Source organism: Salmo salar, chromosome 09 (genome assembly GCF_965601325.2).
Source record: "Salmo salar chromosome 09, fSalSal1, whole genome shotgun sequence".
Lineage (NCBI taxonomy): Eukaryota > Metazoa > Chordata > Actinopteri > Salmoniformes > Salmonidae > Salmo > Salmo salar.
This window is the reverse complement of record NC_138299.1, coordinates 78,249,013-78,271,900: the sequence shown is the minus strand read 5'-3', so window position 1 is coordinate 78,271,900 and position 22,888 is coordinate 78,249,013. Positions and strand designations below refer to the sequence as shown.

At 46.3% G+C, this 22,888-nt stretch overlaps 1 protein-coding gene across 6 annotated transcripts in view; it reads right to left on the bottom strand.

Moving 5' to 3' along the window:
- Positions 1-22,888, bottom strand: part of LOC106611843 (protocadherin alpha-C2) — a 199,269-nt gene that overhangs the window by 36,282 nt on the left and 140,099 nt on the right. For 5 of the 6 annotated variants that reach the window (XM_082955935.1, XM_082955934.1, XM_082955933.1 and 2 more), the window contains one exon: positions 3,567-3,625. In XM_082955935.1, coding sequence (XP_082812061.1) covers positions 3,567-3,625 — 59 coding nt within the window. Of the gene's footprint in view, positions 1-3,566; positions 3,626-11,381; positions 14,477-22,888 lie in introns of those variants that run through there. The other variant, XM_014212444.3, reaches the window with a different exon arrangement.

The window sequence follows — 22,888 nt, the reverse complement described above, 5'->3', positions numbered from 1 at the left end:
TGACCCTAGTGCTGAGCCTAGTGCTGACCCTAGTGCTGACCCTAGTGCTGACCATAGTGCTGAGCCTAGTGCTGACCCTAGTGCTGACCCTAGTGCTGACCATAGTGCTGACCCTAGTGCTGACCATAGTACTGACCCTAGTGCTGACCCTAGTGCTGACCCTAGTGCTGACCATAGTGCTGACCCTAGTGCTGACCATAGTGCTGACCCTAGTACTGACCATAGTGCTGACCATAGTGCTGACCATAGTGCTGACCCTAGTGCTGACCCTAGTGCTGAGCCTAGTGCTGAGCCTAGTGCTGACCCTAGTACTGAGCCTAGTGCTGAGCCTAGTGCTGAGCCTAGTGCTGAGCCTAGTGCTGAGCCTAGTGCTGACGATAGTGCTGAGCCTAGTGCTGACGATAGTGCTGAGCCTAGTGCTGACCATAGTGCTGACGATAGTGCTGATCCTAGTGCTGAGCCTAGTGCTGAGCCTAGTGCTGAGCCTAGTGCTGAGCCTAGTACTGAGCCTAGTGCTGAGCCTAGTGCTGACCCTAGTGCTGACGATAGTGCTGACCCTAGTGCTGAGCCTAGTGCTGACCCTAGTGCTGAGCCTAGTGCTGACCATAGTGCTGACCCTAGTACTGAGCCTAGTGCTGAGCCTAATGCTGACCACAGTGCTGACCATAGTGCTGAGCCTAGTGCTGAGCCTAGTGCTGAGCCTAGTGCTGACCATAGTGCTGACCCTAGTACTGAGCCTAGTGCTGAGCCTAGTGCTGACCCTAGTGCTGAGCCTAGTGCTGAGCCTAGTGCTGACCCTAGTACTGAGCCTAGTGCTGAGCCTAATGCTGACCACAGTGCTGACCCTAGTGCTGAGCCTAGTGCTGAGCCTAGTGCTGACCCTAGTGCTGAGCCTAGTGCTGAGCCTAGTGCTGACCATAGTGCTGACCCTAGTACTGAGCCTAATGCTGACCACAGTGCTGACCATAGTGCTGAGCCTAGTGCTGAGCCTAGTGCTGACCCTAGTGCTGATCATAGTGCTGACCCCAGTACTGAGCCCAGTACTGAGCCTAGTGCTGAGCCTAATGCTGACCACAGTGCTGACCATAGTGCTGAGCCTAGTGCTGACCCTAGTGCTGACCCTAGTGCTGAGCCTAGTGCTGACCCTAGTGCTGACCATAGTGATGACCCTAGTACTGAGCCTAGTGCTGAGCCTAATGCTGACCACAGTGCTGAGCCTAGTGCTGAGCCTAATGCTGAGCCTAATGCTGACCCTAGTGCTGAGCCTAATGCTGAGCCTAATGCTGACCCTAGTGCTGAGCCTAATGCTGAGCGTAATGCTGACCACAGTGCTGAGCCTAGTGCTGAGCTTAATGCTGACCACAGTGCTGAGCCTAGTTCTGAGCCTAGTGCTGAGCCTAGTGCTGAGCCGAGTGCTGACCATAGTGCTGACCATAGTGCTGAGCCTAGTGCTGAGCCTAGTGCTGACCACAGTGCTGACCACAGTGCTGACCATAGTGCTGAGCCTAGTGCTGACCACAGTGCTGACCACAGTGCTGACCATAGTGCTGACCACAGTGCTGACCATAGTGCTGACCACAGTGCTGACCATAGTGCTGACCACAGTGCTCAGCAATTTGTGCTTTTTGAGGTCGGCTTCGCTTCGGTTTGTAAAAAATAATAGTGGTTTTTGATTTCGGTTCGGATTAATTATTTTTTCATTAAACGTATTATGAAATATGACCTTGAAATAATTTTTGGGAGCTTTTGAATTGAAAATCCAAAGCCAAATATTGAGAACGTTCAATTGCCAAAACATTGAAAACATTCCATTGTCTCTAACAACACAGAATGAAGGAATGAATAAAGTCCCATGATAGTAGTGACTGCCCATTACTGCTGATGACTTATTAACCATCATTTATTCACACTACTTTACTTTAATCAAATATTTCAGTTGTGTATATTCTGATTCGATTTTTTATGACTTTATTATTTCATTTCTTAAAGTCATCATCTCAGCGCAGGCAGTAGCAGCCAGACAGCCAGACAGACAGACAGATTGCCAGACAGCTAGCTAGACAGACAGACAGCCAGCCAGACAGACAGACAGACAGACAGACAGACAGACAGACAGACAGACAGACAGACAGACAGACAACCATCTAGCGCTGCCGCTGTGCTCCCCAACGAGCCAAGCTCCCCTTGACTAGTGAAAAGGATAGCCCGCGATCATTGGGATGCCACAACTGCCCATGCTGCAGAGCTGTCTGACAAAATCACTATTTTAGTAGTTATTTTAAGAAGATAAGGCACACTTTCAAGACTGCTACAACTATCAGTTGGGTAGAGCTACCTCACAAACTGTCTTTATCGCTCTAGTAGTCGCTGTGTTGTGTACATTCCTCTCTCATGTGGTCTAAGTGCATCGCCGAGAAGAATAGGTGCAATGGTTTCTGGTCATTGAAGTTATTTACCACGTTTTCTGCGCTGAACTAGGTAGAATATTTTCCTATTGAAAACTCAATACAACGCCCCGCAGTTTGTTCTTGATTTGATGTCTCTCATGCTTGATAGGATTTCTCTCTAGAGAAACAGTGTGTTGAGCTCACAAAAAAAACTAGAACTAAATGGGAATTCAAGTAATTGAACCGACGTTGGTTAATTAGGTCTTTAATAATCGGGGGGGAAATAAACTTTGGTTAATCGCTCAGCACTAGTTGACCCTGATAAAGCAGCATGTCTCTGAGCAGACATTAGGACGGACAGTCAGTTTTGTCATCTCTCTTGTCCCTCATCACTTTCACAATGCTGTCCGCCACGGCCGGAGGGACAGACTTCTGTGTGTGTGTGTGTGTGTGTGTGTGTGTGTGTGTGTGTGTGTGTGTGTGTGTGTGTGTGTGTGTGTGTGTGTGTGTGTGTGTGTGTGTGTGTGTGTGTGTGTGTGTGTGTGTGTGTGTGTGTGTGTGTGTGTGTACTATGAGATGGCCCGGGCGCAGTGCAGTGGGCAATGTGGTTCGCCTGGCTCGTTATGGCTGGCTCTGCTCGTTAACTTGGTCCCTCCCTCTCATTAGCATGCTACTCGTTTGAGTCAGGCTCAGACCATACCCACAGCAGCTAGTGGCCCAATGGCTCATGGGTAATGTGATCCCTGAATTGTGCATTCCCAGTGTCCCGACGGGCCATATTTCCACCTGACTGCCTTCACTTTCATCCCTCTCTCCTTCCCTCCTTCAGTCCCCTCATTCTTTCACTGACCCCTTGTTTACCCCTCGCTCTCTGTCTGTCTACTACTGTCCAATGGCCAAGCTGATAGAAGACTGTCAAACGGATGCTTATAAATATGATAATATCTGGTTTAATTGTAATGTATTGACAGAAGGAAATAATTCTGTAGTTCAGTGGGGTTTGTTAAACAAGCAGCATCATGCGAGGTTCCTTTGGTGGAGGGTAATGGGTAGAGTAGTTAATGATTTAAGAGGGATTAGAGGAATGGAATACTGGTGAAATGTGAATTCTCATTCTTCTGGACAGCGGACACTTATTGAGGAATGGTAAAAGGATGGTAAAAGGATATATGTGCTTACCTCTGCATCCCAGTCCTAAGTGAGGCAGAGTAACGCCAGTCTGAATTCGGCACCTTGGGCTGCAAGAGAGAGAGCGAGAGAAAGGGATTGAGTCTTAAGTACTGCAAGAGATCACGCAGGCAAAACCCAATATCTTCTCATTAATGAATCATGGCGTGAACCACAAGTATGTGCGCGCACACACACACACACACACACACACACACACACACACACACACACACACACACACACACACACACACACACACACACACACACACACACATACACACACACATCATAACAGCGACAGCTTGCCTCTGCCTGTGGAGAGAAATTAATTCTGAGTTGCGCTGGAGCCCCCTGCTCCTCTCCTCCTTTCCTCCCCTCCTCCTCCTCCCTCCCCTCCTCCTCCTCCCTCCCTGTCCTCTGTGAGAGTGATGACTTCAAGAGATAAGCCTGTTCACAGACTGCCCACACCAGACCGGTCCAGTGACCCTGCCTCTCTGCAACAGACCTTCAGGCCACCCTCACCCTGGGTCAAACCACTCAGCTTCCAGTGGTACACTCCGTTACCATGGAGACGCAGTGGAATTCTCAAATGGCAGTTTGTGTTGATGGACTCCATCAGGGCTGCAGCTCTATCTCACTCTCTCTCTCGGTCTTTCACACTTTCACTCTGAATCTCCTTCTTACCAATTTACTATTTTCTTTCTGACTTCTCTTGTACTAGGCTTGGTTCAGCTCTCTCTCCTTCTCTCCTTCTCTCCTCTCTCCTTCTCTCCTTTTCTCTCCTTCTCTCCTCTCTCCTCCTCTCTCCTCCTCTCTCCTTCTCTCTCCTTCTTTCTCCTTCTTTCTCCTTCTTTCTCCTTCTCTCTCCTTCTCTCCCCTCACTTTCTTTCTTCTCTCTCCTTCTCTTGTCTGTCTCCTTCTCTCCTCCTCTCTCCTCCTCTCTCCTCCTCTCTTCTCTCCTTCTCTCCTCTCTCCCCTCACTTTCTTTCTTCTCTCTCCTTCTCTTGTCTGTCTCCTTCTTTTGTCTCTCTCCTTCTCTCTCCTTCTCTCTCCTCCTTTCTTCTCTCTCCTTCTCTATCCTGCTTTCTCTCTCCTCTTTCCTCTCTCCTTCTATCTCCTCCTCTCTCCTCTCTCCTTCTCTAACCTGCTCCCTTCTCTCTCCTGCTCCCTTCTCTCGACTCTCTCTCTTCTCTCTCCTCTATTTCTCTCTCTCTCTCTTTCTTTTCCTTCTCTCCTCTGATCTAAACCTTGAGTGTCACTGTCACAGAATCAGCCTGAGCTGGTCCCACAGACCTCACCATGGTAACCACATGGATCCCCCTACCCCACCCCCCTCGTCTCTCTCCATTCAAGGTCACAGGTGGAGACGTAGAGGCGAGGGGGAGGTGATGGGGAGGTGAGGGGAAGGAGAGGGAGCGGCGATATCAGTTTAACACCCTCAGGTCTGCACCTGGACAGAGAATATGTGACATCACCATCACAACTGAGCCATGAGAGAGGCACATGAAGGGGCCATAACCTCTGTCTGCAGGGAAATCACTCTATAGTGTAGTGACATCATCAGGTGAACGATGAATACCAGCCAACACCGGGGGAACTAGCCACCAAACCCCCATTTACCCTAAAAGGTCAATGAAAAAAATTTAACTGTCATAAAGTAATAATTTGAATGGTCACCTTTCCAGAGTTTCCATGTCCTATAAATATGTGGCTAAAGGATGGAGTTTCTCCTCCATATGGCATGGAGTAAGTCAGAGATCCAGCTAACTAACATTGGGCCATAAACATCAGCTAGTGACTGTATGAGCTTCCTCTATGACCACATGACCCATTTCCCATTCCAAACCTTCACCATTACTGATTCAAAACATCTCTGTTTGGGAGTCTAATACATGACTGGTGTGATGAGGTTGTTGAGTGGCTTCACTGCAAGTATATTGTATGTTTTAAATATTCAATAAAAAAAAAAACATCATTTTTAAAAACATCTCTGTTCCAGGACCAGTAGTAGGAACAACCTCTAACTTCTCCACAGTGTTGACCCATTTCCTGTGCTGTCCACAAGACAGATGTTAACTTCCTGGCGATGGAGAATCGACCATAGTCTCTCCACACAGCACATTCATGACGCCAAAATCTAATATTTGGGCCTAATGAGAAGGTCTTGGTATCCCTCCAGGAGTCATTCAGACAGCCCATCACATCATCCACAGGGAAACAAACAGCTCAACACTCCACAGCTACACACAGACAGCTATACACAGAGACAGCTACACACAGACAGCTACACACAGAGACAGCTACACACACAGAGACAGCTACACACACAGAGACAGCTACACACACAGAGACAGCTACACACACAGAGAGACAGCTACACAGAAAGACAGCTACACACAGAGAGACAGCTACACAGAAAGACAGCTACACACAGAGACAGCTACACACAGAGACAGCTACACACAGAGACAGCTACACACACACAGAGACAGCTACACACACACAGAGACAGCTACACACACAGAGACAGTACACACACAAGGACAGCTACACACACAGAGACAGCTACACACACAGAGACAGCTACACACAGAGAGACAGCTACACACAGAGAGACAGCTACACACACAGAGACAGCTACACACAGAGACAGCTACACACAGAGACAGCTACACACACAGAGACAGCTACACACACAGATACAGCTACACACACAGATACAGCTACACACAGAGACAGCTACACACACAGATACAGCTACACACAGAGACAGCTACACACAGAGACAGCTACACACAGAGAGACAGCTACACACAGAGACAGCTACACACACAGATACAGCTACACACACAGAGACAGCTACACACAGAGACAGCTACACACACAGAGACAGCTACACACAGAGACAGCTACACACAGAGACAGCTACACACAGAGAGACAGCTACACACAGAGACAGCTACACACACTCCTCTACACAGGAACAGGAACACATTTTAGACCCCAAAAATTCAGAGAAACCATATTTGTATTCGTGTTGCGTCAAATCCACAAAGAAGTACATGTTATGGAGGAGTGATAACCTCTATACTGGTCTTGCAAATCCAAGGATAAAATAGACTTTGTTCGCACAATCAGGATGGAGATAGACTTCACACCTACAATATTCAAAGGCATATTTTAACACTCCAACCAACTGTGATACTTACAGTGAGAGACTGACTTCACAGTCCACACTAACATTCATAAATAAGAGAGTTAAAGAGAGGGGAGATTGTTAAGAAATACAAACGCCATCATTAAGCATTTATCCTGTTGTACCAGAATGGCCGATGGGGGAGTGGTCTGGCCGTCCTTATGGTGTCTGTGTGTGTAAATGAGAACAGACACACACTAACACTGCAGGTTAGAGACGAGCATCTGGACCCTAAACACATCCACAGTCTGATGCACTCCCACAAGAGGACACACACGCACACACACACACACACACACACACACACACACACACACACACACACACACACACACACACACACACACACACACACGGGCTTGGAGTATATCAGCACCACCCAGTGAAAGCAAATACTCACAGGTCATAGGGTGATAACGGAGCTGATATTGTAAATGGAATTTGGTATCTGAGAGAGAGCAAGATAAATGGAATGAGAGAGAGAGAGAGATTTATCCCTATGGGCTTTTTGTGTACTCCTTCCCTCCCTGCCTAGCTGTGTGGACACAAATTAGGGCCTTGGGTTTGATTTGGCATCTATCTCCTCGCCCCTTTCTTTCTCTCTCTCCCTCTCTTTCTCCCTCTCCCTGTCTTTCTTGCTCTCCCTCTTTCTCTCTGAGTAGAAACCCCTCGCATGGATACAGTGTGCGCACCTCCGCCATCGAAGCCTCGTCCAATGACCTTGCTTCCCCTGGCCCCGTCCTCACCGAACCGACCAATCCCGCGGTGGTATAGAGAAACACGTCGCTGCCAGTTAATTACACGGCAAGAACAAACATGAATGGCATTTAATGAGGAAAATGCCAGGGGATAGAGGAGCAATTACCTGAACATTGTTGTATGTCTCCCTCCTATTTTCCTCTTTAATCACTTTTATTTTCTTTGCTCAGACCACCCATACATATGCAGGTGTTGACAATAACGACCAGGACCCCATCCAGCTATTTCTGAATGAAAGCCTTAAATGATGTCTGAATTTAACAGTAGCTGTGTCCCTACTGTCAATATTCTTTTGTAGTAATGGTAATTTTCTCTACTGCATCTCTATGACAACACTGCAGTCATAACAGTTTCCTAGAAACAGAGAGCCAGTCAACAGTCACCAGTTTCCACGTCACACCTGTCAGTAAGAATGAACCACTCCATTAATGATGTAAAGCCACCAGAAACATACTAATGGTTTCTATCTCTTTTTCCCTGCTTCTCACATGATGGCAAACGAATGAGAAAACCCAGTGAAGTGAAAATGGGTGTTTAATCCAGCTCCGAATGTCTGTCTCTCATCTCATCTCTAGCCCACCGAACCAAACTCAAGGCTATCCTTTTGTGCCCTGAGCGCGACTGACCTGTGAGGGATTTTAATGCTGTAGGACCCATGACTCTTTAAGCTGGACAGAACAACACTAATACCCAGACTATCTCTCTGCCCAGAGACAACCGCACCAGACAAGTCTGTGCCTATTGGACCACAACTAGTGGACCAATCCTATTGACTGGCGGAGGTCGTACTAGACCAATCACACTAACCCTTTACACTTTAACCCTCAACATTCCAATCAAGTTTCCAACAGGTATACCCCTACCCCTGGACCAAGCATGGATCCCATTCCCACGTGTATTTTCTACATATGGATCCAGCAGTAGAGTTCACAGAGGAGTGGAGAAGGGAGTAGGAAATGGAGGGAGAGAGATGTTTACTTTGAATATCCATGCTGAAAAGCATGATACCCTGACTCAGAGACAAACACCAGCTCTCTGAAGAAGCTCTGAGCACCACACACACACACACACACACACACATAGAGCTGAGGGCATACCCTCCCACACAAACACACTGCTCCAACAAAGAAGCTCTGCGCATGGGTGAACACTCACACCTCGAATCTGAACACAAGCATAAAGTGCTGGAAAAACTAGAGAACATATTGTAGGAAACTGCATGTTTGTACATACGGAGCTCGCGATAGAGCACTGCAAATGCAAAACACCTATGCTACAGCAACACAATGCAGCCTGAGCAGGTAACAGTACCAGACTACGGACAAAAAATAAACAAAGGATAGGAAGGAGACCTGGGAGTGGCACTGTGATTTTCAGGTTTTTAGTGTTCAAGGTCTCTGACATAAGAGTGATATAGATACAGTATATCTACAGTACAGGTCAGAAGTTTGGACACACCTACTCATTCAAGGGTTTTTCTTTCTTTTTACTATTTTCTACATAGTAGAATAATAGTGAAGTCATCAAAACTATGAAATAACACATATGGAATCATGTTGTAACCACAAAAGTATAAAAAACATCGAAATATATTATATACATATTTGATTCTTCAAAGTAGCCACCCTTTGCCAAGAGTGTGCCAAACTGTCATCGAGGCATTCTCTCAACCAGCTTCACCTGGAGTGCTTTCCAACAGTCTTGAAGGAGTTCCCACATATGCTGAGCACTTGTTGGCTGCTTTTCCTTCACTCTGCTGTCCAACTCATCCCAAACTATCTCAATTGGGTTGAGGTTGGGTGATTGTGGAGGCCAGGTCATCTGATGCAGCACTCCATCACTCTCCTTGGTCTAATTGCCCTTATACAGCCTGGAGGTGGGTTTTGGGTCATTGTCCTGTTGAATAACAAATGATAGTCGCACTAAGCGCAAACCAGATGGGATGGTGTATCACTGCAGAATGCTGTGGTAACCATGCTGGTTAAGTGTGCCTTGAACTTTAAAAAGAACACAGACAGCAAAGCAACCACACACCATTACACCTCCTCCTCCATGCTTCACGGTGGGAACTACATGTTGACCTACTCTGCGTCTCACATGTCGTTTGGAACCAAAAATCTCAAATGTCCATTGCTTGTGTTTCTTGGCCCAAGCAAGTCTCTTATTATTTCTGAGGCTGGTAACTCTAATGAACTTATCCTCTGCAGCAGAGGTAACTCTGGGTCTTCCTTTCCTGTGGCGGTGCTCATGAGAGCCAGTTTCATCATAGTGCTTGATGGTTTTTGCGACTGCACTTTCCGCATTGACTGACCTTCATGTCTTAAAGTAATGATGGACTGTCGTTTCTCTTTGCTTATTTGAGAGGTTCTTGCCATAATATGGACTTGGTCTTTTACCAAATAGGGTTATCTTCTGTATACCACCCCTACCTTGTCACAACAAAACTAATTGGCTCAAATGCACTAAGAAGGAAATCAATTCCACAAATTAACTTTTAACAAGGCACACCTGTTAATTGAAATGCATTCCAGGTGACTACCTCATGAACCTGGTTGAGAGAATGCCAAGAGTGTGCAAAGCTGTCATCAAGGCAAAGGGTAGCTAATTTGAAGAATCTCAGATATAAAATATATTTTTTTAACTTTTTGGTTACTAGTTTATTTCATATGTGTTATTTCATAGTTTTGATGTCTTCGCTATTATTATACAATGTAGACGCTACAAGGTGTCAAAAGCATTCTACAGGGATGCTGGACCATGTTGACTCCAATGCTTCCCACAGTTGTGTCAAGTTGGCTGGATGTCCTTTGGGTGGTAGACCATTTTTGATACACGCAGGAAACTGCTGCACGTGAAATAAACAGCAGTGTTGCAGTTCTTGACACACTCAAACCGGTGCACCTGGAACTTACTGCCTTACCCTGTTAAAAGGCACTTAAAAATGATGTCTTGCCCATTCACCCTCTGAATGGCACGCATACACAATCCATATCTCCACTGTCTCAAGGCTTAAAAATCCTTCTTTAACCTGTCTCATTAACACTGATTGAAATAGATTTAATGTAACATCAATAAGGGATTATAGCTTTCACCTGGTCATACTATGTCATGGAAAGAGAAGGTGTTCCTAACATTTTGTACACTCAGTGAAAATGATTTATGCGAATTCAAAATCCTCCATATCTGCCAAATAGTTTTATTTTTTTAAATTGGATAAAAAAAGAGCACTGCTTAAAGGTAAAATACACTCAAAAACGTTTGTTATTTTTTTAAATTAGTCACTGATGATACAGTTCTAAAATGTTTTGCATGTCAGCAGTCAAGTTTTTAAGGATTTGGGCTTCAAGCAGCAAAGTGTAACTTTCCACACCATCACGATGACGCAAAATGTTGATGTGGCCGGTGACACTTTCCTTCTTCAGCGTCCAATATCTTGAAAACTTGACTGCTGACATGCAAAAGATGTTGTGACTGTATCAATAGTGGACTAATGAAGAGGATTTCCCCTTTAATATTGCATAAACCCAACAAAAAAGATGGAAGCCCTCACACATCCCTCACCTTCCTTGGAATTCTAAATGGCAAACACCTCTGTTCCACAAAACATTGTCTGTGGGGAAAAACCCAAATACTAAAACATCCCAAAACAACAGGCCATGAATAGCTTCTCAGTGTATTGTGGATGGTGTGTTGTTGGGATGGGATGACAGGACACACACACACACACACACACACACACACACACACACACACACACACACACACACACACACACACACACACACACACACACATACACACACACACACACACACACACACACATACACACACACACACACACACACACACACACACACACACACACCTGTATGGCGGTTGCATCTGGCATGCTGAGCCTGCGTACAAACATCTGGCTCTGTCCACTCTGGCTTGTGACGTATCCCCCGGAGCTCCAGGTGCCGCTGTGGGGCCGACCCGTGTTATAGAACATGAAGGTGTCACTCCCCGACGTGGCCGTCATGCATGTCTTATAGCAGTACGTTTTGGTCATGGAGCCGTTCCCCCGCACCTCGATGTAGTGAGGTTCAACCTTCAGGTCTCGCCGCAGAGCAACGTTGTTGTTGGGTTGACCCTGACCTCCCCCACCACCGCCACCTCGACCCAATGACCCTCCACCCCCACCAGCTGAGGTGCCCCCCTCGGGGACACTCTTTTGGGACACACAGCAGGGCGAGCAGGAGCCGGGCTGGGTGCAGTAGGCGTGGCAGCGGACAATGGCCAGCACCACAATGGTGACCAGGAACACAAAGGTGGTGGCGCTCAGGGCCACGATCAGGTAGAGGGTTACGTTGGAGAACAGCAGCGGGCTGTGAGGCCTGATAATGCGTTTGGGGTCGGGGGTCAGCTTGGGTGGCAGCTCCATGACATGCACATTGATGGTGGCGGTGGAGGAGAGCGGCGGGAGGCCATGGTCGCGGACCAGAACGGTCAGCAAGAAAGAGGTGGAGTTGTCCTCGCTGACACGCCGCGTGGTGCGTATCTCCCCCGTGTGCTCGTGGACTTTAAACAGGTCCAGCTCGGAGGTGGTCTGCTCCAGGACGTACACCAGCCAGGCGTTCTGACCTGCGTCCCCGTCCCACGCTACCACCTTGGTCACCAGAGCCCCCGCCTCTGCATTCGTCATCAGCGTCTCAGTGGTCCGCGTCCCATTGGCTGGAGGATGGACTATCCTAGGGGAGTGGTCGTTCTGGTCCATGATGTAAACGTAGACTGTTGCTACGCGGCTGAGGGGCGGCACGCCACCATCCTGGGCTTTCACCTGGAAGTGGAACTCTCTGAGCTTCTCGAAGTCGAAGGCTCGCAGGGCATAGGCCTCTCCCGTGTCGGGTTTGATGCTGACGTAGCTCGCCACAGGGATGCCGTGGTTGTTGTCATTGAGGACGGTGTAGGTGATGCGAGCGTTCTCCCCAGCGTCTGCATCCATTGCCTTTACAACGCACATTGACGCCCCAGGTGCATTATTCTCCATCATGTACACCGTGTAGGAAGTCTGTTCGAAGCGGGGAGGGTTGTCATTGACATCGGCCACGTCAACTTTAATGGACATGTGTGAAGACAGGGCCGGCGTTCCCCCATCGATGGCGGTTACTGTGACGTTGTAGGTGGAGATGGTCTCTCGGTCCAGGAACGCAGCGGTGACCAAGGTGTAGTGGTTCCGGAAGGACTTGATCTTAAACGGGACACCAGGTTGGATCTCCAGGGTCACCTGTTTGTTCTGGGCGGAGTCTCGGTCATTAAGACTGATCAGAGCCACCACGGTGTCAGCCCGTGCATCCTCACGGACCGGGCTGGAAAGAGATGACAGCACAATTTCAGGAATGTTGTCGTTCATATCCAAAACCTCCACCACCACTTTACAGTGGACGACCACTGCAGAAGGACCCCTGTCCATAGCTTGTATGTACATCTCATACGAGTTAGTCTCCTCATAGTCTATGTTTTTCTTCACTCTGATCTCTCCTGTATCTGTGTCCATGGAGAACATTTGTCTCACCCTCTCTGGGGTGTAACTGCTGAAAGAGTAAAACACATCCCCGTTTGTGCCTTCATCCCGGTCTGTGGCGTTTAACTTTATCACCAGAGCGCCCTTGGGCGAGTTCTCCGACAGTTTCACTTTGTACACGGAGTTGTCGAACACAGGCACGTTGTCGTTGGAATCCAGGACACGCACGTTGATTTTGGCTGTACCTGTGCGCGCCGGGGTGCCTCCATCGACAGCAGTCAGTATTAACTGATGAGATGGTGTATGCTCACGGTCAAATGGCTTTTTGAGCACGAGCTGGATGTTCTTGCTATTTGCCGCGGGCTTGTTGGAGTCCAGCGCGAGGTGCTCATTGTTGCTGAGCCGGTAGAGGCGAACTGAGTTGGATCCTTCGTCTGCATCCTGCGCGCCCTCGATGGGGAACCGGGACCCAGTTATGGCGGACTCTGAGATTTCCAGCTGGTACTCGTCCCGGGGGAACTGTGGCGAGTTGTCGTTCGCATCCAGAATCTCCACCTCCACATTATGCACCTCGAGCGGGTTCTCAACCCCCACTTCTAGGTTGAGCAAACAGGTGCCACTGAATTCACACAGCGTCTCCCGGTCGATGCGGTCACTTACCGACAGCTTGCCATTTTTATGATTTATGTTGAAATATCTCCGTGCGCTGTCCGAGGTGATTCTGATGCGTCGGGAGGAGAGCTTTTGCAGGTCCAGACCCAAATCGCGAACAATGTCGCCGACCACAGCCCCATTCTCCAGCTCCTCCGGAATGGTGTATCGTATTTGTGCATTTGTAAGGCCACAGAGTACAAAAATTACCAAATAAAAAGTATAAGGCACATTCTGAGTTATGCTGTAACAGCATCGCACCGCCACAGCCATTGCAAGCAGGCAGGATCCGCAGACGGATTAGAGAAAGCTTTCCATGCGTCCCCACACGCAACATTAAAAACGGGGGGGAAGAGTCCTTGAGTTACCCCCTACTATGTGCAGGACGACCAAAGCATCCTCTCCGGTACATGTGCTTGTTTTAAATAGCGTTTTTCCGTTACATCCATGTTTTCCTTTGTCCGTTTGGCTACTGCTTTTTTCTCTTCTCTCTCCGCGCGGCTGAATCTTGTTCCCCTCACGGGTGCTGACTATCGCTCTCCCTCTCCTCTCTCTCCTTCCCCCTCCCTCTCTCCCTATCTGTGCAATGGTGTCTGTGGGAAGCGGGGGAGGGGGAGCAGTGCTCTCAAACCGTACTGGCTGCATTTCACCGATTGAAAACAACGTCAAATAAAAAGAAAAAAACACATTAATACCTTGAGAATAGCAATAATAGCAATAATTGTATTGCAATTCATCATTATTTTTAACCTTCGGTCGTTTTTCTATTTTTAAGAGAGCGCGCTCGAGCAAGCTGTGTTTTTTTTATCAGAGAGGGAGAGAGAGTGAGCGAGCGAGCGAGTGCCACCGCCCTTTTCATTGTGTGCGGCAGATACTTTGCTGATCTGATTTAACCGTACGCCCAAGCGATTACTTTTCTCTTTTCATTGATCCAAACCTGCCATTAAGTCAAAGCTCTGGACCCAAAAGAATAAATAAAAATAAAACGAATAATGGATATTTAATCGAAAAGTCTATGGAAATAGATCAATAAATTCACTAACAAATGAAATGTATTTGTGCAGCAATTATCATCATAAAAGTAGTCGTTACATTTTAAGTATAATCACGGCAGTTTATTGAAATATTTGCATTATTGTAGAGAACAGAGGCTCTGTCCTCAATGGAATCAACAGGGCAGTGCAAATCAAGTCAGGCTGAGCATTAAAATATGGAGTTAACCAACAGAGACAATAGAACGAGAAAAACAATACAAAAATAAAAAATGAAATCTCAAAACAAGGCTCTCCAGCGCTCTGTCGCTGTCCCACGAGCCATAGTGCTGAAATATTGCTGCTCGCGCCCTCCTCTCACTTATTGCCCTGGGAGTGACAGCTGGGTTGATCGTATATTAAGACTACAGGGGTACTTGACTGCCGCTTCAGTTTCGCATCATATTACTCGCAGTACACAGGACCACCCCCTTTAGGCCTATATGTTATCATATGAAGCATGTTAACTCGGGGTGAGCGGGCGAAACGAACCAGGTCACCAACAAGATGCTCGAGACTTAGCCCCTCGCCATATCTGTCAAAACAAACTAGGATGCCCTCTTCTGTCAGACCCAAATTGCTGGAATAATACAGAGCTCGCGCACGCTGTAGATGCGGAAAGCACAAAGAATTTAAACTCATGTCGATTTGTTGACAAGCGGTTCTCCATTTCCTTTCGAAAGTCGCACTTGCCCCAAACATCTAAGCTATTGCCCAATACAATTCAGCAAATACAAATGTCCACCTGGTGTAAAAGACCAACTAGGGCTAACTGTTTAACACCCCCAAAAAGATTTTGAATCCATGAGTGCTTGGACGGCTTTTACAGACACCTTAATTCCTGACAGTTTCAGAGATTGCTTTGGGGGCAGTTCACACCAGGTAATGGTAATGTAATAGTCTGGCAGACATTAATGGACACACTGCCCTGTCTCATGGCGCCTTGATATACTGTCATTAATCCATTAAACAGTGGACCTCAGCTTTATAGACATCGTAACGTGTTTTAATTTCTTGAAAATTCTGCGCCACCGACCCTTCTGACTTGGCAATCACACTGGCTATATTAACCCTCCTCCTGTGTTCCGGTCGAATTGGACCGATTTACAAGTTTTCTCTCTGAAAAATGTAATTAATTTCATCTGATTGTCATAAGGTTCCATGACTTTGTCCACACAGGGCATCTGAACACACAAAATACATTTTGATGATTTTCATTACATTTTAGGTGTTTTATTTAACTTTTGTACACTTGTAGTGTTCCGGGTCAAAAATGACCGGTCATTAGAAGTGAATGGTGGAGACTATAATTAGTGTATCCAATTGAGTTCAGCCACATGTCCAATCATTAGATGGACACACTTCCTCTTCTAGACCCCCACATGCATGTGTGTTTGAGCGCGCGCACACACACACACACACACACACACACACACACACACACACACACACACACACACACACACACACACACACACACACACACACACACACACACACTTTACCCCCCTTCTTGGCTTCCAAGGAAACCCCCACGGGAACCTTCCCCAATAGAATCTTTCCCCCACGGCCACTGGAAACAGACCTGTTGACATTCTCACAAACAATCGCAACATTGTTTCAATAATATATAGAACTTTTCTCGCAGCTCTGGTATATAAAGCCTTTTTGAGGCCTTGCTCACAATTCATTCAGTGACAGCACAATGACCAAACGATATACTGTATGTGAGGCTCTTGATCATATCTTTGATCATGACACTGGTGAGGAGGAGAGAGTCCTTGTTAAACTTTGACACAAAGTAGTCTGTGATAAATAGCACAATATGTTTCATCTGAGTATTTGTTATAGTCAAAATAATCCATACATTATGCTTTTATTACTCAAAAACTAGTTGTATGAGCTCAGGTCAATGAAGCCTACAGAACATAAATAGCACATAGAAGTTCAAAACTTGTAATGTTCACAAGAACTTAAGTTGCTAAAAAGATATAACACAACATTAGGTGATAATATATGTTTTAATATGGATGTATAATCAGCTATAATGGGGCGGTCATTTTGGACCAGGAACACGTAATGAATTAACATGAAACAACACAACAGGAGGGTTCAATACATTTCAAGTACAATATAATTGCACAACCAACGTATGTTCATAAAATGTTGTAGTGGTGTTAAGCCTTTGCTGGTTTTTCATTTAAATTCGACTCAATATCTCAAACACCTCAAACATCTGCCCATGGGGCCGACATGTCTCATATGCGGATGTCTGTCCGCAGGTGGTCGGATAGTAGCGTTAAATGCCCAAATCATCCCGCTCAGACTTTCCTCCTAATTAGTACAGTCTGAACCCATGTACCCCTATTAAAATCCAATTTAAATCGGATTCAATTCAATTAAGAGGGGGCCTCTAGTCCAAACGCGACCAGAACGACAAAGTGAGAGGGAGCATCTTTCGACAGTAATTTCATTTCTACACCAGCGGCAGTGGTTCATACTGAATTGAATCGCGGCTCTCGTCTCATCTCCGAGCCCTTTACCTCTGGAAAAGCTCAATAGTTAGATAACACTCAGACAGCCAGTTTGCTAGACAATCGACTTTCACACCATTCAAATTGATTGAGTCATGCAGTGAGTGCAGTGCCATTCAAAGCACCTCTAGGAAGGACATTGTGACCTAAAAGGGGATGTCATTGGATGCTGGTCTCATCATATGGATTTATGCAATCTAAAAGGAGACTGTCTGGGATATATTAGCATTACCTGGAGCCCAATTCATGTTAAAAAAAAAAAGACAAAACAAAATTACAATATTGGCTTAGATAGACTGCCTTTGGTCATTCATTGTTGTGTATATCTATCTCTGAATAAGTCAAACATTCAGGTTAGTAAGTATAGCCTGAGTGGTATATCTGTATGGTAGACTGAGCATGAAGTTGTTTATTTGGGATGTGGCCTCAGAGAAGCCCCAGTGCCAGCCTGATTCACCCGGCCACCGGGCCACGCTACGCGCCCACACAACCCTTCCCTCTCCCAGTGCGGCTCCAGCTCTCCTTCACCGACCCCTCTGCCTACAGCTGTGAAAGGCGCTGGCAGCCTGCGAGAACGCCGCTCAGCGGTGAGTCACACCGTTGTTAGGAGTGGATGGATAGATAGCTGAGAGACTCTTCTTCACACTCCAAAGCCAGACTGAGGGGATGGTGAACTGGGAGCTGAAGAGATACAACGGAAGAGAACAGAGATGGAACGGAACTTCCGTTAGGTTCGATGGGCCTAGAGGGAACTCTTCCTTTGTGCTGAAATGGACGTTTTGTGATTTCAACTGTCCTTTTCTAACTCCTATTTAACTCAGCGGTGGAGATGAGACAGCGTGGGTCTCGTGTCAGTCCGGGCGGGGTCCGCGCGGTGGAGATGAGACAGCGTGGGTCTCGTGTCAGTCCGGGCGGGGTCCGCGCGGTGGAGATGAGACAGCGTGGGTCTCGTGTCAGTCCGGGCGGGGTCCGCGCGGTGGAGATGAGACAGCGTGGGTCTCGTGTCAGTCCGTTCTCGTGAGTCTCAGAGGCATGCGAGTAGCAGAGCTCCTGACATTTAGCAGATTCTCCCGGTGGTGCGCGCAAGCTTTGTGTTTAAGGCAATTTGAGAAAGAGATTAAAATAGGAGACTATTATCTCGTCAATTGCACACGCCGTCGGATTTATACCTGTCCTTTTCCAACTCGTTCTGTTGTCTCCTCTCTCTCTGTGTATATTGAGCTGTACACAGGCAGGTAACTGATCTCTCTCTGTACCTGTTAAGAGTCCCGTACCATCTGTCCCGCCGTTCATTGCGCGCAACAGAGCTGTGGGTTGTTTTATTTTCACTCAAGGGGCTCGAGATGAAGTTATCTCAATTCCTTCTCCGGAGACAGACATATGTCTCGCCAGAACAAACACGTCCTAATGCTCTTAAATTGATCCCTCTCTCTGTCTCCCTCTATCCCATCTTTCTCTTGTGTCTACTCTTACCCTTCCCCACTCTATTCAGTTCAAGGGTCTTTATTGGCATGGGAAACATATGTTAACATTGCCAAAGCAAGTGAAGTAGATAATATACACAAGTGAAATAAACAATAAAAAGGAACAGTAAACATTCCACTCTCACCTCACTCTCACCACCCCCTCTCTCTCCCCCTCCCAACTTCCTCGCATTTCCCTCCTCAGAGCATCTATCCCCCCTCTCTCCTGTTTCACATCTTCTTCCCCCTTCCATCCCCTCCCTCCTCTACCCCCATCTCTCTGTGACATCCGCTGCTCCAGCTGGGAGAGCTGTGGCCGAGGGGCACCGGAACGTCTGAAGTGGAAACACAGGAGCTAATGTCTCCGCTGCTGCCTCTGCCTCTACACTACACTGTCCTGTCTTCTCTAAAAAAACACCCCAGAGAGAGAAAGGGAGCAGGAAGAGAGAGGGGGAGGGGAGAGACAAGGAACAGGGGAGCAGGAGGATAGAGAAGGGAGAGAGACTAACAGGCGAGCTCGACAGCAGATAAAGGGAGAACTCTGACGCGCCCTATCATCACTTTTTGGAAATAGAGGAGCCTTTTTGAAAAGTGGAATATTAACTACCTTCTCACCATCCATTATGCAAGATGGCGGACATATTAATAAAACGCTCTCCAGTAACCCTCTCTATTAATAATACACAGTAATCGTCCCTGTTTAAAAGCCATCCTTTCACTCCCTAAGCGTCTGTTATCCCATGTGGGAAGACCGCCGTTTGTGAGTCAGATTTCCCACACACGACTGGGACCGGGACTGACTGGGCTTGGGGAAGAGTCTGAATGAGTGTCTGGGCTGGAGCCGCTCTCTCTCTCTCTCTCTGAGAGTATTTCTTTGTTATTGTCAGCTGCTGTCTCGTCTGGTGTGCTCAGGGCAAGGAGTGATGACCTCATACATGTCCCGCCTCACTCTCGCCACACCAGACGGGGTCCGAGCTCTGAGTCGCCTACTGTTCACCATGCAGACACACAGACAACATGTGTTTTTATTGAACTACTAAGTTAATACTTAGTGTTTAGGCCACCCAGTGAGACACGTGGCTTTTACATGACTATTGATGCCATACGACGCAGATAAAATAGGGTACAACATACAACATGTCCTTCTAGGACGTTTGCTTTTAGAAAATACATTAAAGAAATTAGGAAAATACCAAAAATATATTTCTCTCTTTCGATCTTTCATTATTTTACACATGGAAATGCCTGCATGCTGTTGTGTAGGAAGACAGTAATCACAGTGTCTGTGTTGCAAGGGGGAAAGGCCAGAGCGATAAAGAATCTGCATCGACAGACAGAAAATGACAAAACATCAATTTCCTCAGAGAAAATGATTTAGGTTATAGCAGGAGAGGCTGGCAACCATGAAATAAATAGAATAGAAGTGCTGATAATCTAGCTACAAAATCACAATTTTATATCAACATTTTATTTTCAGAATATCCAGACCATCACGGAGAATTAAATAAAATGCTCAATGATGGAGATGAATCCATTCTAACATTTAAAATATTGATTTTGGCCTGTACTACTAAACAAGGTTTTGAAGTGTCAGTCCTAAATCTAGGAGATATAAAAAAAACTCAGCATATATATAGATATTTATGTGCACATATTTAACTCCTTTTTAAGGGTAGGCGTAAAACTACCTTCAGACCTTCACTCATTGTTTTAACCAGTACAGTTACATTCAGACGAGTTTTGTGACACTTGTGGGGGCCGTAGTGTAAAACCGAGAACACCATAGTGTTCGTGAGAATCTCCCCGTTCCACAGTGGGGTCCATTAGTTTGTAGTCCAAACGGCTCGGAATCCGTCAGATGAAGGCCATAAAAATGGTCAAAGACACCGTAGTCATAGACTGTTCTCTCTGCTACCGCACGGCAAGCAGTAAGTCTAGGTCCAAAAGGCTTCTTAACAGCTTCTACCCTCAAGCCATAAGAATCCTGAACAGCGAATCAAATGGCTACCCAGACTATTTGCATTGACCCCACCCCCTTTTTTTACGATGCTGCTACTCGCTGTTTATTATCTATGCATAGTCACTTTACCCATACCTACATTTACAAATTACCTCAATTATCTCGACTAACCTGAACCCCCGCACATTGACTCGAGCCTCGTTTTATTATTTTATTGTTACATTTATTATTTTTATTTTAGTTCATTAAGAAAATGTTTACTTAACTTTACATTACATTTTTCTTAAAACTGCATTGTTGGTTAAGTCCTTGTAAGTAAGCATTTCACGGTAAAGTCTACACTTGTTGTATTCGGCGCATGTGACAAATACAATCAGAAGTTGGCACATCGACTGTACCAACTTCAGACGAGTCTCCTGACACTTTTTTCTAGGTCATTCTGTTCAATGCTACAGACGTTTACGTGAGAAGTCCGATTTTCGCGATGGCTCTGTCACCTTTCACCGCAGATCCGGAAGTGCGACTGGCGGATGTGGTGGATTGAGACTCATCCCTTGCAAAAATAAACATAAATCTATCTTAAACTGATGGATTTTGATGGGGATCTTTTTTGTTATGTAACTGAGATTGACTCACCGGTGCGTCAATCGACCAGGGGATTACTTGATAGGTACAATATATGCCATGTTGTGAGGAACAGGAGGGAGAGAGATGTTTTTCAGGAACTAAACGTATTAGAATCTGTGCCACAGAGAGCGAGAGAAAATCAAAGGGGCGGTGGGGTTCTGTCTCAGTGCCAAGAGCACTGCAGCTTGCAGCCAGGACAAGATGAGAGAGAGAGAGAGAGAGAGCGAGAGAGAGAGAGAGACAGTAGTACTGGGACCTCTATTGGTGTAAGAGGGTACTGCAGAGACAGTGGACTCAGCATGGTCTCCATCTACTGACTGCCATCGCTAAGCTATGTCACTACTGAAACCTGATTGCAAGCTGCTGAGTGTGCTTGTGTGCCTGTGTGTGTGTGTCCCAAGCCGCAGATCGCCTCCTTTCCTCTCCTTCTGTGTCTGACAGTGTGACTGTGAAGGGCAGATTCAGGCCCCCTCCAGAGGAGAGAGATGGAAACAAAATATGCTGATGAGAGAATCTGTTTCCAAGGACAACACCCTCACTCCGCAAGAGAGTATTCCTCTGCCACAAAGCATTATTAATCACACAAGCCAGATCTGGCAGATTGATCACAACACTCTGAGGTAAAAATGATCAACCCTTAAGCACAAAATCAGACCAAACTATCAGACATCCTACAGTATTCATACCCCTTGACTTCTTGCACATTTTATTCAACCTTTTGTTGTGTTACAGCCTGAATTTAAAATGGATTACATTTAGATTTTATGTCACAAATTAATTAAAAAAGAAAAGCTGAAATGTCAGGAGTCAGTGAGTATTAAGCCCCTTTGTTAAATAAGTTCAGGAGTAAAAATTCAGTCAGGTCAGTATTCAACGTTAGCAGATGACATGGAAACCAGCCACTATGGGCAACAGTGAGTACTGTGACCTTCAAGTAGGCTTTGGTTTTGCTAGGGCGTTGTGGACAGGGATGGTGGATGGGCGAGATAGGAGTAAGCATCTGACTCTGTTTTTATATATTTTTCTTTAAGCCTATCCCAAACCTTAACCCTAACCCTAACCATTCTAATGCCTAACCTTACGATTTCTGAGTTCATGTCTGAAGACAGATTACATTTCCACAGGCATCAGGAATCATCGTCAGTGTCTGAATCCAAGACTGTGTCAGCCAAATTTACAACACCACCAAAAAGTAAAGACACCCACTTTCTCAAAAGGTGATGGAGAGTTGGAGGTAGACCAATGGAGACCAACAGAGACAAAATGTCTCCTCTCTCTCAAAGAAACCAAACAATGCAAACCTACAATCCATTCCGGTGTAGACTAAGATTGGATTAAGTGGTCCACTCACCGATGGTATCCCATGCTACTGTGGGAACCTGTCTAGCAAGATAGTTCAAACTAAGGTCCAGTCACTGTTACATGTAATGCTGCTAGATTTACATCCAGAATTCATAAATGTAGAAAATATTGCTTTAATAGCCTAGCCAAAGCGACACTAAGGAGTGCTACAACTAAGAACCATCTCAGTGCACCAGTAATAGACTTAGGCCACTATAATCCTCAAATTCATTATTCATTATCATTGTTGAGTTTCTGAAGC